This window comes from Phyllostomus discolor, chromosome 4, assembly GCF_004126475.2.
Source record: "Phyllostomus discolor isolate MPI-MPIP mPhyDis1 chromosome 4, mPhyDis1.pri.v3, whole genome shotgun sequence".
Lineage (NCBI taxonomy): Eukaryota > Metazoa > Chordata > Mammalia > Chiroptera > Phyllostomidae > Phyllostomus > Phyllostomus discolor.
Window position 1 is genome coordinate 112,970,664 of NC_040906.2, and position 11,000 is coordinate 112,981,663.

At 39.8% G+C, this 11,000-nt stretch overlaps 1 protein-coding gene across 3 annotated transcripts in view; it reads right to left on the reverse strand.

Moving 5' to 3' along the window:
- The window catches only part of KIF6 (kinesin family member 6), a 413,362-nt gene extending 404,373 nt beyond the window's left edge, over positions 1-8,989 (reverse strand). For all 3 annotated transcript variants that reach the window (XM_036024067.1, XM_036024068.1, XM_036024066.1), the window contains exons 1-2: positions 8,829-8,989; positions 3,256-3,365 (exon numbers count right to left, since the gene is read on the reverse strand). In XM_036024067.1, the coding sequence (XP_035879960.1) occupies positions 3,256-3,365; positions 8,829-8,894 (176 nt within the window). In that variant the 5' untranslated portion in view covers positions 8,895-8,989. The remainder of the gene's footprint in view (positions 1-3,255; positions 3,366-8,828) is intronic.
- Positions 8,990-11,000: the final 2,011 nt, after the last annotated feature.

Consider the following 11,000-nt stretch of genomic DNA (forward strand, 5'->3'; position numbering starts at 1 on the left):
AGGGTTTCAATAAACCATACAATAGCATTAGATATCAAATATCATTATCCCCAAATATTTAATTTTATATAGTAATAGTTGCATAGTAATCTGGAAAGGCATTAAAGGCATTTGGTCCGCTATTTTCTGAACATCTTTGAAGAGAAATATAAAATCATAGGGTTTCACAAGTTGGGTCTAATCTTTTACAGAGGAAAAAGTTGTTTTATTCCCGGAAGATAAAGCAATTTACTTATGGCCCTGGAGCAAACCAATAATGCACCTTGAGACATGACTTAGGTTTCCTGTTTCCTAGAAGGTCCTTTCATTTATCTGGAGGTTGTGTAAGCTTTTTCTAAACTCCATTTCAAATCCAACATAGGCTGATCTCTTCCCACCCCAAAACTGTTCAACCCGGTCTTTCTCATCCCAGTAAATGACAACTCCATCCTTCTAAAAGTTCAGTCCAAAGCCCTTAGGGCATCCTTGACTCCTCTCTTTCCATTACACACTATATCCAACCCATCAGCAAACTCTGTCATCTCTGACCTTTAAAATACATGCAGAATCCAACTATTTTTCAACATTTCCACTCGCTACTACCCCAACCCAAGCCATCAGAATATCTTGTTTGGTCTTTTTTACTCCCTTACAGTCTATTTGCTACATGTTAGCAAGAGTGATCCTGCTCAAACATAAGTGAGATTATTTCATTCTTCTGATAAAAATCCTCTATTGCCTTCCAGAGCACTTTGGGAAAAAGCTCCATATGATCCAGCTACTCTGCTGCCCCTTTAACCTTCTTTCCCTCTCCCCCTTGCTTACTCGCCTCAAGCCACACAGATCTCCTATCTCCAGACAAGCCAGGCATTGTCCCATCTCAGGCACTTAGCTCTTGCTATATTCTCAGCCTGGAATTCCCATCCCTCACATATTTGTCTGGCTTCCTTACCTCCTTCAAGTTTTGTTCAGATGTCACTCTCTTGTACACCTTCCCTGCCTGTCCTGTGAAATACTGCAGCTTCCCTCCCCTTTGCTGCCCTTCACCCAGCACACCTTGGTCCCCTTCCCTGCCTTATTTTGCTCCACAGCAGTTAACACTTTCTGACACACATTTTACTTATTGACCTGCTTGTGCATCTCCTCCCACTAAATGTAAGCAGTGTAAGAGCAGGGCTTTGCTGCACCCCCTGCTGTATTCCAAGCCATTAAAGTGGCACATGGTGAATGGTCAATAAATATTTATTGATTACACAAATTTTGGGGGGAGAAAACAGCCTTAAAATGCTTAAATATTAACATATGTATGTATGTTAAATATTTTATTAATTTCCTTATTTAAAATACCAAACCAATGTTTCTAATTCAGAGATTAGAAAGAATGATTAAGAAATTTAGAAATAAGCAAACAGCACTTTCCCAATAAGCTTATACTTAAATGCACTCTGTATCTATGTGACATACAGAATACTTTGGAAAGGGTCCATACACACAGACAAGGTCAATTTTTTTCTTAATAATCAAACAGAATTGTGCTGAAGAAAATGTTTTAGCAAAATGTGGCTTACAGAGTATGTTCCAGGCCAGCTGTCATGAAGTCGTACAGATACTAAGGTCTGTAGTACACTTACATCAGTGGGAGAATGCCCCCTTCAGAAAAGCTAAGTCATTTATTATAAGGCTGCTCCTTAAAAGACAAAACAAAAGGCAATGGGGAGCCAAAAAGACAAGGTGAGGACCACCTCACTGTGTGAGCAAGTGCTCCAATCCGGCTTGTACTTAGTGTAAAAGGGGACACGAGAAGATGGGGTGAGGTGGGAGGAGAGACAAAGGGTAGAGTTCTGAAGACCAAAGAGAACTTTATGAGACAATCAAATAAGAGCAAATAAATATGAGAGAGAGAGAGAAAATCATAAAAAATAAATATCCAGGGCAGTTTTATCCAAAGGGCAAGGGCAGAAATAGTTTCAAAATAAGAACTACGTCACACAGCCTAGACAGAAATGCAAGAAAGCAGTTGGGATTCCTTCAGCAGAACCCAGAAATCACCACGTAAGTATGAGCCGCAGATCAAATATGGATTTAACTTGGGCTCAAACTTCTCCAAAAATCAACAGTAAGGATTAAAGGCAATCACATAATCTGAAACTGGAGAACAAAGACCGAATGAAACAGCCATCATCGCACAAGTCAAGGCCTGGCTGCTGGCAGAGTGTCTGGTCTGCAGGCCTGATGAGAGTCCAGGGTGGCCGCTGGGCGCTGTGCTCCTGAACCACACAGGTCAGCACTGTCCAAAGGAAATGTAATGCGATCCAGAAGCGTGAGTGTATATGTTATTTAAATAAAACTTCCTAGTAGCCACATTTTTTAAACAAGTAAAAAGAAACAGGTGAAATTAATTGTGTTAACATAATATATTAAAAATTTTATCATTTTAATGTAGAATATGAAAATATTCTCGAGATATTTTACATTTTTTTCATACTAAGCTTTCATAAATCCTTGATATATTTTATACTTACAGAACCTCTCAATTTGGACTAGCTACATTTCAAGTGCTTAAGAGCTACATGTGGCTGGTGGTTGCTACATTGGAGTACAGTTATAGAGTATTCATATGTGCATTGAGGTCTCTACACTAATTATGTTATAAAGAAGGCTCGCCTATACAGGATACAGACTGTGCCTTAAGTTCCTATTTTTAATAAAATTTGGTCACACATTGAACTTGCTAAACTGTAGTGGGCCAATTAGGAAAAGAATAACACTGATGTATAAGTGGAACCAAATCAACAAAACAAACAAGCAAGCAAAATATAACTGGAGACATTGAAATAAAGAACAGACTGACAGTTACCAGAGAGGAGGAGGGAGAAGGATAATAGGGGAAAATAGGGGAAGGTCCATCAAGCAACATGTATAAAGCAACATGGACAAAGCCAAAGGGGGTAGGTGTGAGGATGGGAGGCAGGGATGGATGGAACAGGGGGCTGTGGTGGGGTGACAAATGGAGACAGCTGTACTTGAACAACAATTTAAAAAAAAAAAGAAAAGCCGGGATCTTGGGATATCATAGTGGATACAGAAATATACCCTCTTTGCAACTTTGGGCACAGCAGTGAAAGGGAACTTGAATTATCTACCTGCCAGGTGAAATGGAGAGCTGCGCTACATTCTTCCCAAAAAATGGAGCTAAGGACTTCGCAGTATATATGAGTGCAGTAGGAGTTAGTTCAACAGTAAAACAGAAATAAAGAAGGAGGAAGATAAACTTACTTAAATTTGTAGCTTTCTCGCTTATTATTCACAAACCCATCTGCCAAATCATGAGGTACGATAATTTCCAAGCTTGGTAATGATTTTTCACTTTCATCTATGGAATAAATCTGCAAATATGAAAATAACAAATGAGTATAAAATGCTAAATTTCTGGCTTGAAGTATGACCATATTATGATGTGCATTGTAATTTTATAAAAAAGTAAACTTTTAAGATAAAAAGTCAAAATATAGTATAATTTGGGTAATTTTCCTCTTTGAACTGTGTGCAGACTCAAACAAATACCTGGAACTGTAAAAGAGGTAAAAAAAAAAAAAACTAAATGAATGCTCTGTCACACAGGTGGCCAACACAAGGCCCACAGGCCAAATCTGGCCCTCCACCTTGTTTTATCCAGCCTGGCACCTTGTTTCTACCTGGCAGCAGCGCTGAGCTCTCGCTTAACTGTTAAGGAGTAGTTACATTTACATGGTCCTAAAATTACATTCGGCCCTTTGAAGGCAACCAAGAGGCTGATGTGGCCCCCGGTTAAAATGAGTTTGACACCCCTGCTCTATCAGATCATCTTTGAACATTTAATATTCAATTTGAATATTTGAATATCTCTGTCGTTAAGAAACTAATAACCCTGAAAGCAATATATTTTCTAAATATTGCTTTGGAATTATATTCTAGAAATTAACATTTTACTACAAACAACAAGCATTTCTGAGCATTTACAAAATGCTAGACAAGAAGATAAAAGGACTACATCTGAGACTTCTGAAGGAACTCAAGAGTATGCTCTAACTCAACTTATGTTCAAAGAAGCCCAGGTTTTCATGAGACATAGTCAGGCAGTTGACAAAAGATATGTGGTTTCAAAAGACACAAGTATTTCATGTCTTTGTTGTCATCTTCAAGGTTCTACTCTCAGCTCAGCCACTAATTAGCAAATGACCTGGGGAAAAATCACTTAACCTCTCTAGGCTGATATGAACATGAAGGCTCTTAACCAACTCCCTTACAACCGTAATATTTTGTGACTATCTTCTTGGTTATGTACTCCTTTATTTATTGGCCAGAAAAATCAACAGTCAAGCCTATATAAAGAGATCATGTGGAATAAAGAAAAGAATAAGATTTTGAGTCCAAAGATCTGGGTCCAATGATGATCTTAATTTACCAGATGTGTGACCAGCCACCACATTCAGAATCTTAGTCCCTTATACATAAAATGAGGAAAACAGAATTGCCTCCCTCACAAGAATGCTGTGGGGATCAAATGATGTCATGGAAATGGAAGCATTTTGTAATGCACCATAAAAAATGTTAGTCATTAGATTTAAAGGTTTTTAAGAAAGACTTCTTGTCTTTCACCAGGAAATAAAATTATTTCTAACAGGCAATACTTACTGTTTAAGATCCATTAGATGTTTCACTGGGGGCGGGGGGGGGTTCATATTCTTAAACAAGCGATAGCCTACCCAAATCTCCAGAAAATTTGAATAATTTTCCTAAGCAGACTTTTATTGAACACTCTCATTTAAAATGTAAAGAATCTGTGTGAAATAAAATTATTTGTAGAAAGTCATGGCATCAGGTCCAAGGATTTCTAGCTAGGTTTTCTCAAGAGACGTTAAAAAATTGTATCCTGTAGGGCACTACATTGAAAAACAAAGGGTTAATGCCCAGACAGGTGAGTAAAGCGGTGGGGGGGGGGGGGGGGTTAGACATGAAATACACAGGAGGGTTGCCACACAATGAAAACAACAATAAAAAACGGCAGTAAAAGCCCATAACACTCAGTGCTTAGAAGACAAAAAGGACTATCTACTAGAGTGAAATAGCAACATCCACCACTATCATTAAGCCATTCTTTGAGGCATTAGGAAAAGTCCCTTATAACCAGAAAACTTGTTTACTCTAATAGATTGTCTTTGTAACCTTAGTCACAAAGTATTTGAAATACAGTAGTTTTTTTAAGACTTGAAGACATTTTCAAGGAAGTTCTGGCCAAGATGGAGGCATAGGTAGAAACACTTCACTTCCTGGAACAACCAAAACAAGGGTAATGACCAATCTCAAATCAATAAATAACCAAAAGCACCAGAAAATCTAACTGCATGGAACTCCAACACCCAAGGAATTAAAGAAAAAATCAACCAGACTGGTCAGGCAGACCCCACAGGCAGACTCAGAAAATCCAAGCGAGGGGGCTGAGGGGCAGGGCTAGCTGCTGAGGTCAGCAGGCTACAAGGGAGCAGCTGGCCAAAGGGGAAAACTGAGACTCAGAGGGACTGTGGGCTAAGACTGAGGTTACCCTGGTGGGAGTTTCTCCCAGTCTGACACAAGAGTTGAAAAGTGCACTAGAGAGGAGCAGGCAAGCTGCGTTGTTCCCTCTCTCGCCCCTCCCCCACAGAAGGGTTGCCTTGCCCTGGTGAATACCTAAGGCCCCTCCCCTTACAATTTATGAGGTGCTCAGAGATAAATAAATATGGCACAAATGAAAGAACAGAGCAAAACCTCAGAACTAAGCGATGAGGAGATTGCCAACCTATCTGATGGAGAATGTAAAGCCCTGGTAATCGAAATGCTCACAGAACAAATTGAAAACTTATTTGAGCAAATAATGAAGGAAAACTTCCCTGATCTGGTAAAAGAAATAGATTTCTAGGAAGTCCAGGAAGCCCAGAGAGTCCCCAAAAAGTTGGACCCAAAGAGGAACACACCAAGGCACATCATTAAGGCATATACCCAAGATTAAACACAAAGAGAAAATCCTAAAAGCAGCAAGAGAAAAGGAGACAGTTACCTACAAAGTAGCTTCCATTAGAATATCAGCTGATTTCTCAAAAGAGACCTTGCAGGCAAGAAGGGGCTGGAAAGAAGTATTCGCAATCATGAAAGGCAAGGACCTACACCCAAGATTACTCTATCCAGAAAAGCTTTCCTTTAGAATGGGAAGGGCAGATAAAGTGCTTCCCAGATAAGGTTAAGTTAAAGGAGTTCATCATCACCAAGCCATTATTATATGAAACATTAAAGGGACTTATCTAAGAAAAAGAAGATAAAAAATATGAACAGTAAAATGACAACAAACTCACAACTATCAACAAATGAATCTAAAAAAAAGAAAAACAACAAAAACAAAAACTAAGCAAACAACCAGAACAGAACAGAATCAGAGAAATGGACATCACACAGAGGGAGTTCAGTGGCAGGGTGGGGGGCGGGGAGGAACAGGGGGGAAAAGGTACAGAGAAGAAGCATAATTAGTAGGCATAAAATAGACAGGGAGAGATAAAAATGGTATAGGAAACACAGGACTCAAAGAACCTATATGTACAACCCATGGACATGAGCTAAGTGTGGGGGGAATGTGGAAGGCTCGGCGGGGGCAGGGTAGAGAGGCGATAAAGGGGGAAAATTGGGAAAACTGTAATAGCATAATCAATAAAAATACTTAAAAATAAAAGAAGATAATTACATCTAATGAAAAGATGAATATGAAAATATTTTGAAATATACAAAGCACTGTACAAATGAAAAACCCTGCCATTATCAAAGGTTCATCTTACATATTTTCTGATTTATCATCTCTATGTTACTATAATTTAACTTATAGTGCCTTAAGAAATTAGATTAATGAAGTAGTGGAGCCATAAAATGAAGAAGAAACAAAAGAAAACTTCATACCACTTAAAGCTACAAGTTGCATTTCCAGCTTGAGAAACAATCAGACAATCCTTTGAGGGCAAAAAGATAGGGTGCCGGAAGTGGGATTTCTAAGGGAGAGCAGGAATTTGTTCATCTGCATTCTCGTGTGTGTGTGTGTGTGTGTGTGTGTGTGTGTGTGTCATAATGTTCCATCTCAGTAAGAAATCTGACATTATAAAGATACAGTATGACACCTAAAAATACTTCCTAGAGCACCAACAATGTACTCCACAGAATCCCTCCAAAGAAATGCAAAAGAAGGCATATTAAAATATAAAACATTGCATTTTAAGAAAAGAGACAGTTCAATATTTAATCAGACTCTCCATCAGCCCACCCCCAGTCCTGCCTTTGTCCTCTCACATTACCATATCCAGGCACCTGCTTCTGACTGCTGAGTCTCTGTCAATAAATTTAGCATTTTTACCAAGAATCTGAGGGGGAGGGGAGGAGACATTACATGTACTTTTTACATATGATGCACTTTTAAAAACGTTCTTCTAAGGAAATGTAAGAGGAGAGAAATTGGGATTATACCCATGGCTCCTTTCTACACTGCTTTATTTTTTAAAAAAGAGCCAATATTTTCTTTGGAGTCTTCTCATGCATCTTCCCAATGCATTCCATGAGTAAAAAAGAGTGATGACAAAGATGCTATGTTCTCCTTGTTTTAAATACATAAATTGTATGAGGCAAATGCTAAACTATGACATGCTATGATGTTACATTTATATATGTATATAATATAGAAGTACAGATATGGGATAAAGATAAAATATTAATAATATACCCATTCCAGGCACTGATTAATATGACTCAGATTGCTCTTGCCTAAATCCTCACTTGGGGAGGCAAAATTTTTTGTCTGAAGATCTAAGGGCTTTGGAATAAAAAAATCCTACATTATAATCAGGGTTCTGTCACTCACAAGGTGGATGGCTTGGCCACATTACTCCCCCTATCTGAGACTCAGTTTCCTCATCTATAAAATGAGGAAAATAACACTAACCTTGCAGAGTTCTCATGAACCAGGAAGATGTAGACAAAGCACATAAGTGGTAAGATTGACTATACCCCTTTCCAAAGGCTGAAAACTGTTTTAAAACATTTAAGAAGCATTCAAGGTTATCTCTGCTCAGAGCAAGGGCAATGTCTTAATCTTTGTACACTTCTGAGTTTAGCATACTAGAGAAAGAACCTAGTAAGTGCTCTCAGCTACTGTTTTCTGAATAAAGAGTACATGCAAATTCTTTGTTTAGGATGCCTAAATACCTAGTTACATGCGCAATTAGTATTATGTCAACGCTCATGTTTCTGTTGCAAAATGAAAATATAGTCAACACATTCTAAGGGCCCACTATGTGCACAGCCACAGTGCATATGCTCTGTTTATCTGTATTTGAATCTATTATCTGTAATATCTCAAATATATATGAAGGTGCATCTCTTGCTTGCACTTTTTGCCCAGTGTGGGAAACATAAGTTTAAGTGTATGTGTGTGCAGAGATGCGTGAACGTTTCCCAGAAAGGGGCAATAGGGGCGCGTAGTTGAGGCACAATTTATGTGAGTGTACAGACACTGGAGAGCACGCGCATCTGCCCCTGCGTGAACAGGCGTGCCCAGGTTCAGGGTATGTCTGTACCCACAGAGCTGTGCTAAGTGGAAGTGCCCGAGTGTCTGTCCGAGTCCTCACACCAGTACGCTGGTGTTTGCGCAGCTGTAGGGGGTTCCTCCGACAGAGAGTGCTGGATCCGGGAGGCTTCAGGCGCCGGAAGCCCAAACCCCTAAGCCATGCCCAGCCCCTCGCGTGCCGCCGTCCCCCAGCCGGGAGGCCCTGAGGCTCCTACACCCTCCCCGCTCCGACCCGTACCCCTTGTGGATGCTTCCGGACAGTGGGCTTCACCCTGGCGAAAATCTGGATCGTCTGCTTCACCATCTCTTCCCAGGCTTTGTACTGACCCTTCACCTCTCAGGCCCAGGTTCCCAAAACTTCAGACTCCCACCACCTCCAGCGAGCGGCACCCTTAGCAACAGTAACTAGGGACTCTACCCAAGGAGCAATGCGCCAACCAGGACCTCCTCCTCTCACTAATTGGTTGCTGATAGATTGGGGCGGCCCCGAAGGAGGGACTGAGGAGTGGGTTGAGGCCAGCGGAGTGCAGAGTGCTGCGCATGCGCGTGGTAGAGGCCTTGTGTGTGAACTGGTCTGAGGCCACGGTCTTAGCCCCAGAGCTGGCCGGGAGGGTGCTTAATGGGGTGACAATCATCATACCTTTCCCTGTTCCTTAATCCATTGTTCCTCTGTGCCAGCACCTCTTTATAGCACTGAGGCCATTCTGTTTTTTAGTATTCATTCATTGAAGAAATGGCACTTAATCTGTGACAGTAATGGGCTGGTTTGGGATCCTGAACTGAGTAAAACTGTCTCTGGCCGCTTGGAGATTAGGATCTGATGAAGCATACAGATTTGCAATAGGAAATTAGAGTTATGTCCGGGTTGCCCTTGATCAAGTGGCTCAATTGGTTGGAATCTCATCTGTATGCCAAAATGTTGAGGGCCCGATCCCTGGTTGCGGCGTACACCTGGGTTAAGTGTTCTGTCCCTCGTCAGAATGCATACAGGAGGCGACAGATTGATGTTTTTCTGTTTCACGTCGGTGTTTCTCTGTCTCTCCCTCTCTCTAAAAGCAATAAATATATCCTCAGGTGAGGGTTAAAAGAAGTTGTTTTTATGTTGAGGTAAGCAAGGGCTTCTGTGAAGGGTACCTCATCTACCTCTGTACTGGGACAGGCAAGACTGGAGAAAGGCTGGGCTGTTTCCCATTCAATAGTCACATCAGGAAAGAAGGAGCTCCCTTGCACATGGTTGCTGGGAATGTAAGTTGATGCAGCCACTGTGGAAAACTATATGGAAGTTTCTCAAAGAGTTAAATATAGAACTGCCATAGTATTCAGTAATCCCACTCCTGGATCTATATCTGAAAGAACTGAAATCAGGATGCCTAGGAGATATTTGCATATTTATTGCAGCATTAGCTAAGATATAGACCAATGTAGTGTCCACTGATGGATGAATGGGTAAAGAAAATGTGATATATATTATATATTTTATGTTCTACATTGGCAATGGAGTTATATATGTATATGTAATGGAGTTAACCATATATAGCTAGAACAGATGACACTGAGTGTGTCTACTGACAACATGGTTCCTGTACTGCATGTGAAATATAAATGGGACTGATATTCATATTCTTGCAAGACAGAAAGTACCTTTTCTCTTTGTGTAAAAACCATCGAGCTCATACTAAAGTGACATCCAATAGACATTAGAAAATGTTAAATGCATTTAATTTAAAATGGAATGTAATTCTGCCATAAAAAAGGAGATCCTGCCATTTGCAATAACATAGATGAAACTAGAAGGCATTAAGCTAAGTGAAATAAGTTATACAAGTAAAGACAAATACTGTGTGATCTCACTTACACGTGGAATCTGAAAAAGTGGAAGTCAGAACAGAAAGTAGAATGGTGGTTGCCAGGGACTGGGTGGGAGAAATGGGAAGGTAGGGCTCAAATGGTACAAACTCTCGTTTCTAAGAGGAATGAATTCTGAGGATCTAATTTACAACATGATGATGATGTATTACATACTTGAAAGTTGCTGAGAGACTGAATCTTTAAACATTTTTGTCACACACAGAAAAAGTATGTGTGATGGAGGTGTTAAGTAACCTAATAGTGATAATCACTTCACAATATATACATGTATCAAATTATCACATTATACACCTTAAACTTATATGTCAATTATAGCTCAATAAAACTGGAAAAAATATATAAAATGACAAGCACTTCAAAAGACACTGTTTAAACATGAAAAGATGTTCAACATCATTATCTACCAGGGAAATACACATTAAAACCACAATGAGATATCACTACACACCTATCAGAATGACAAAAGTAAAAAATAGTGACAAAACCAGATATTGACAAAGATATAGAGAACCTGAATCATTTACACATTAAGGGTGTGAAT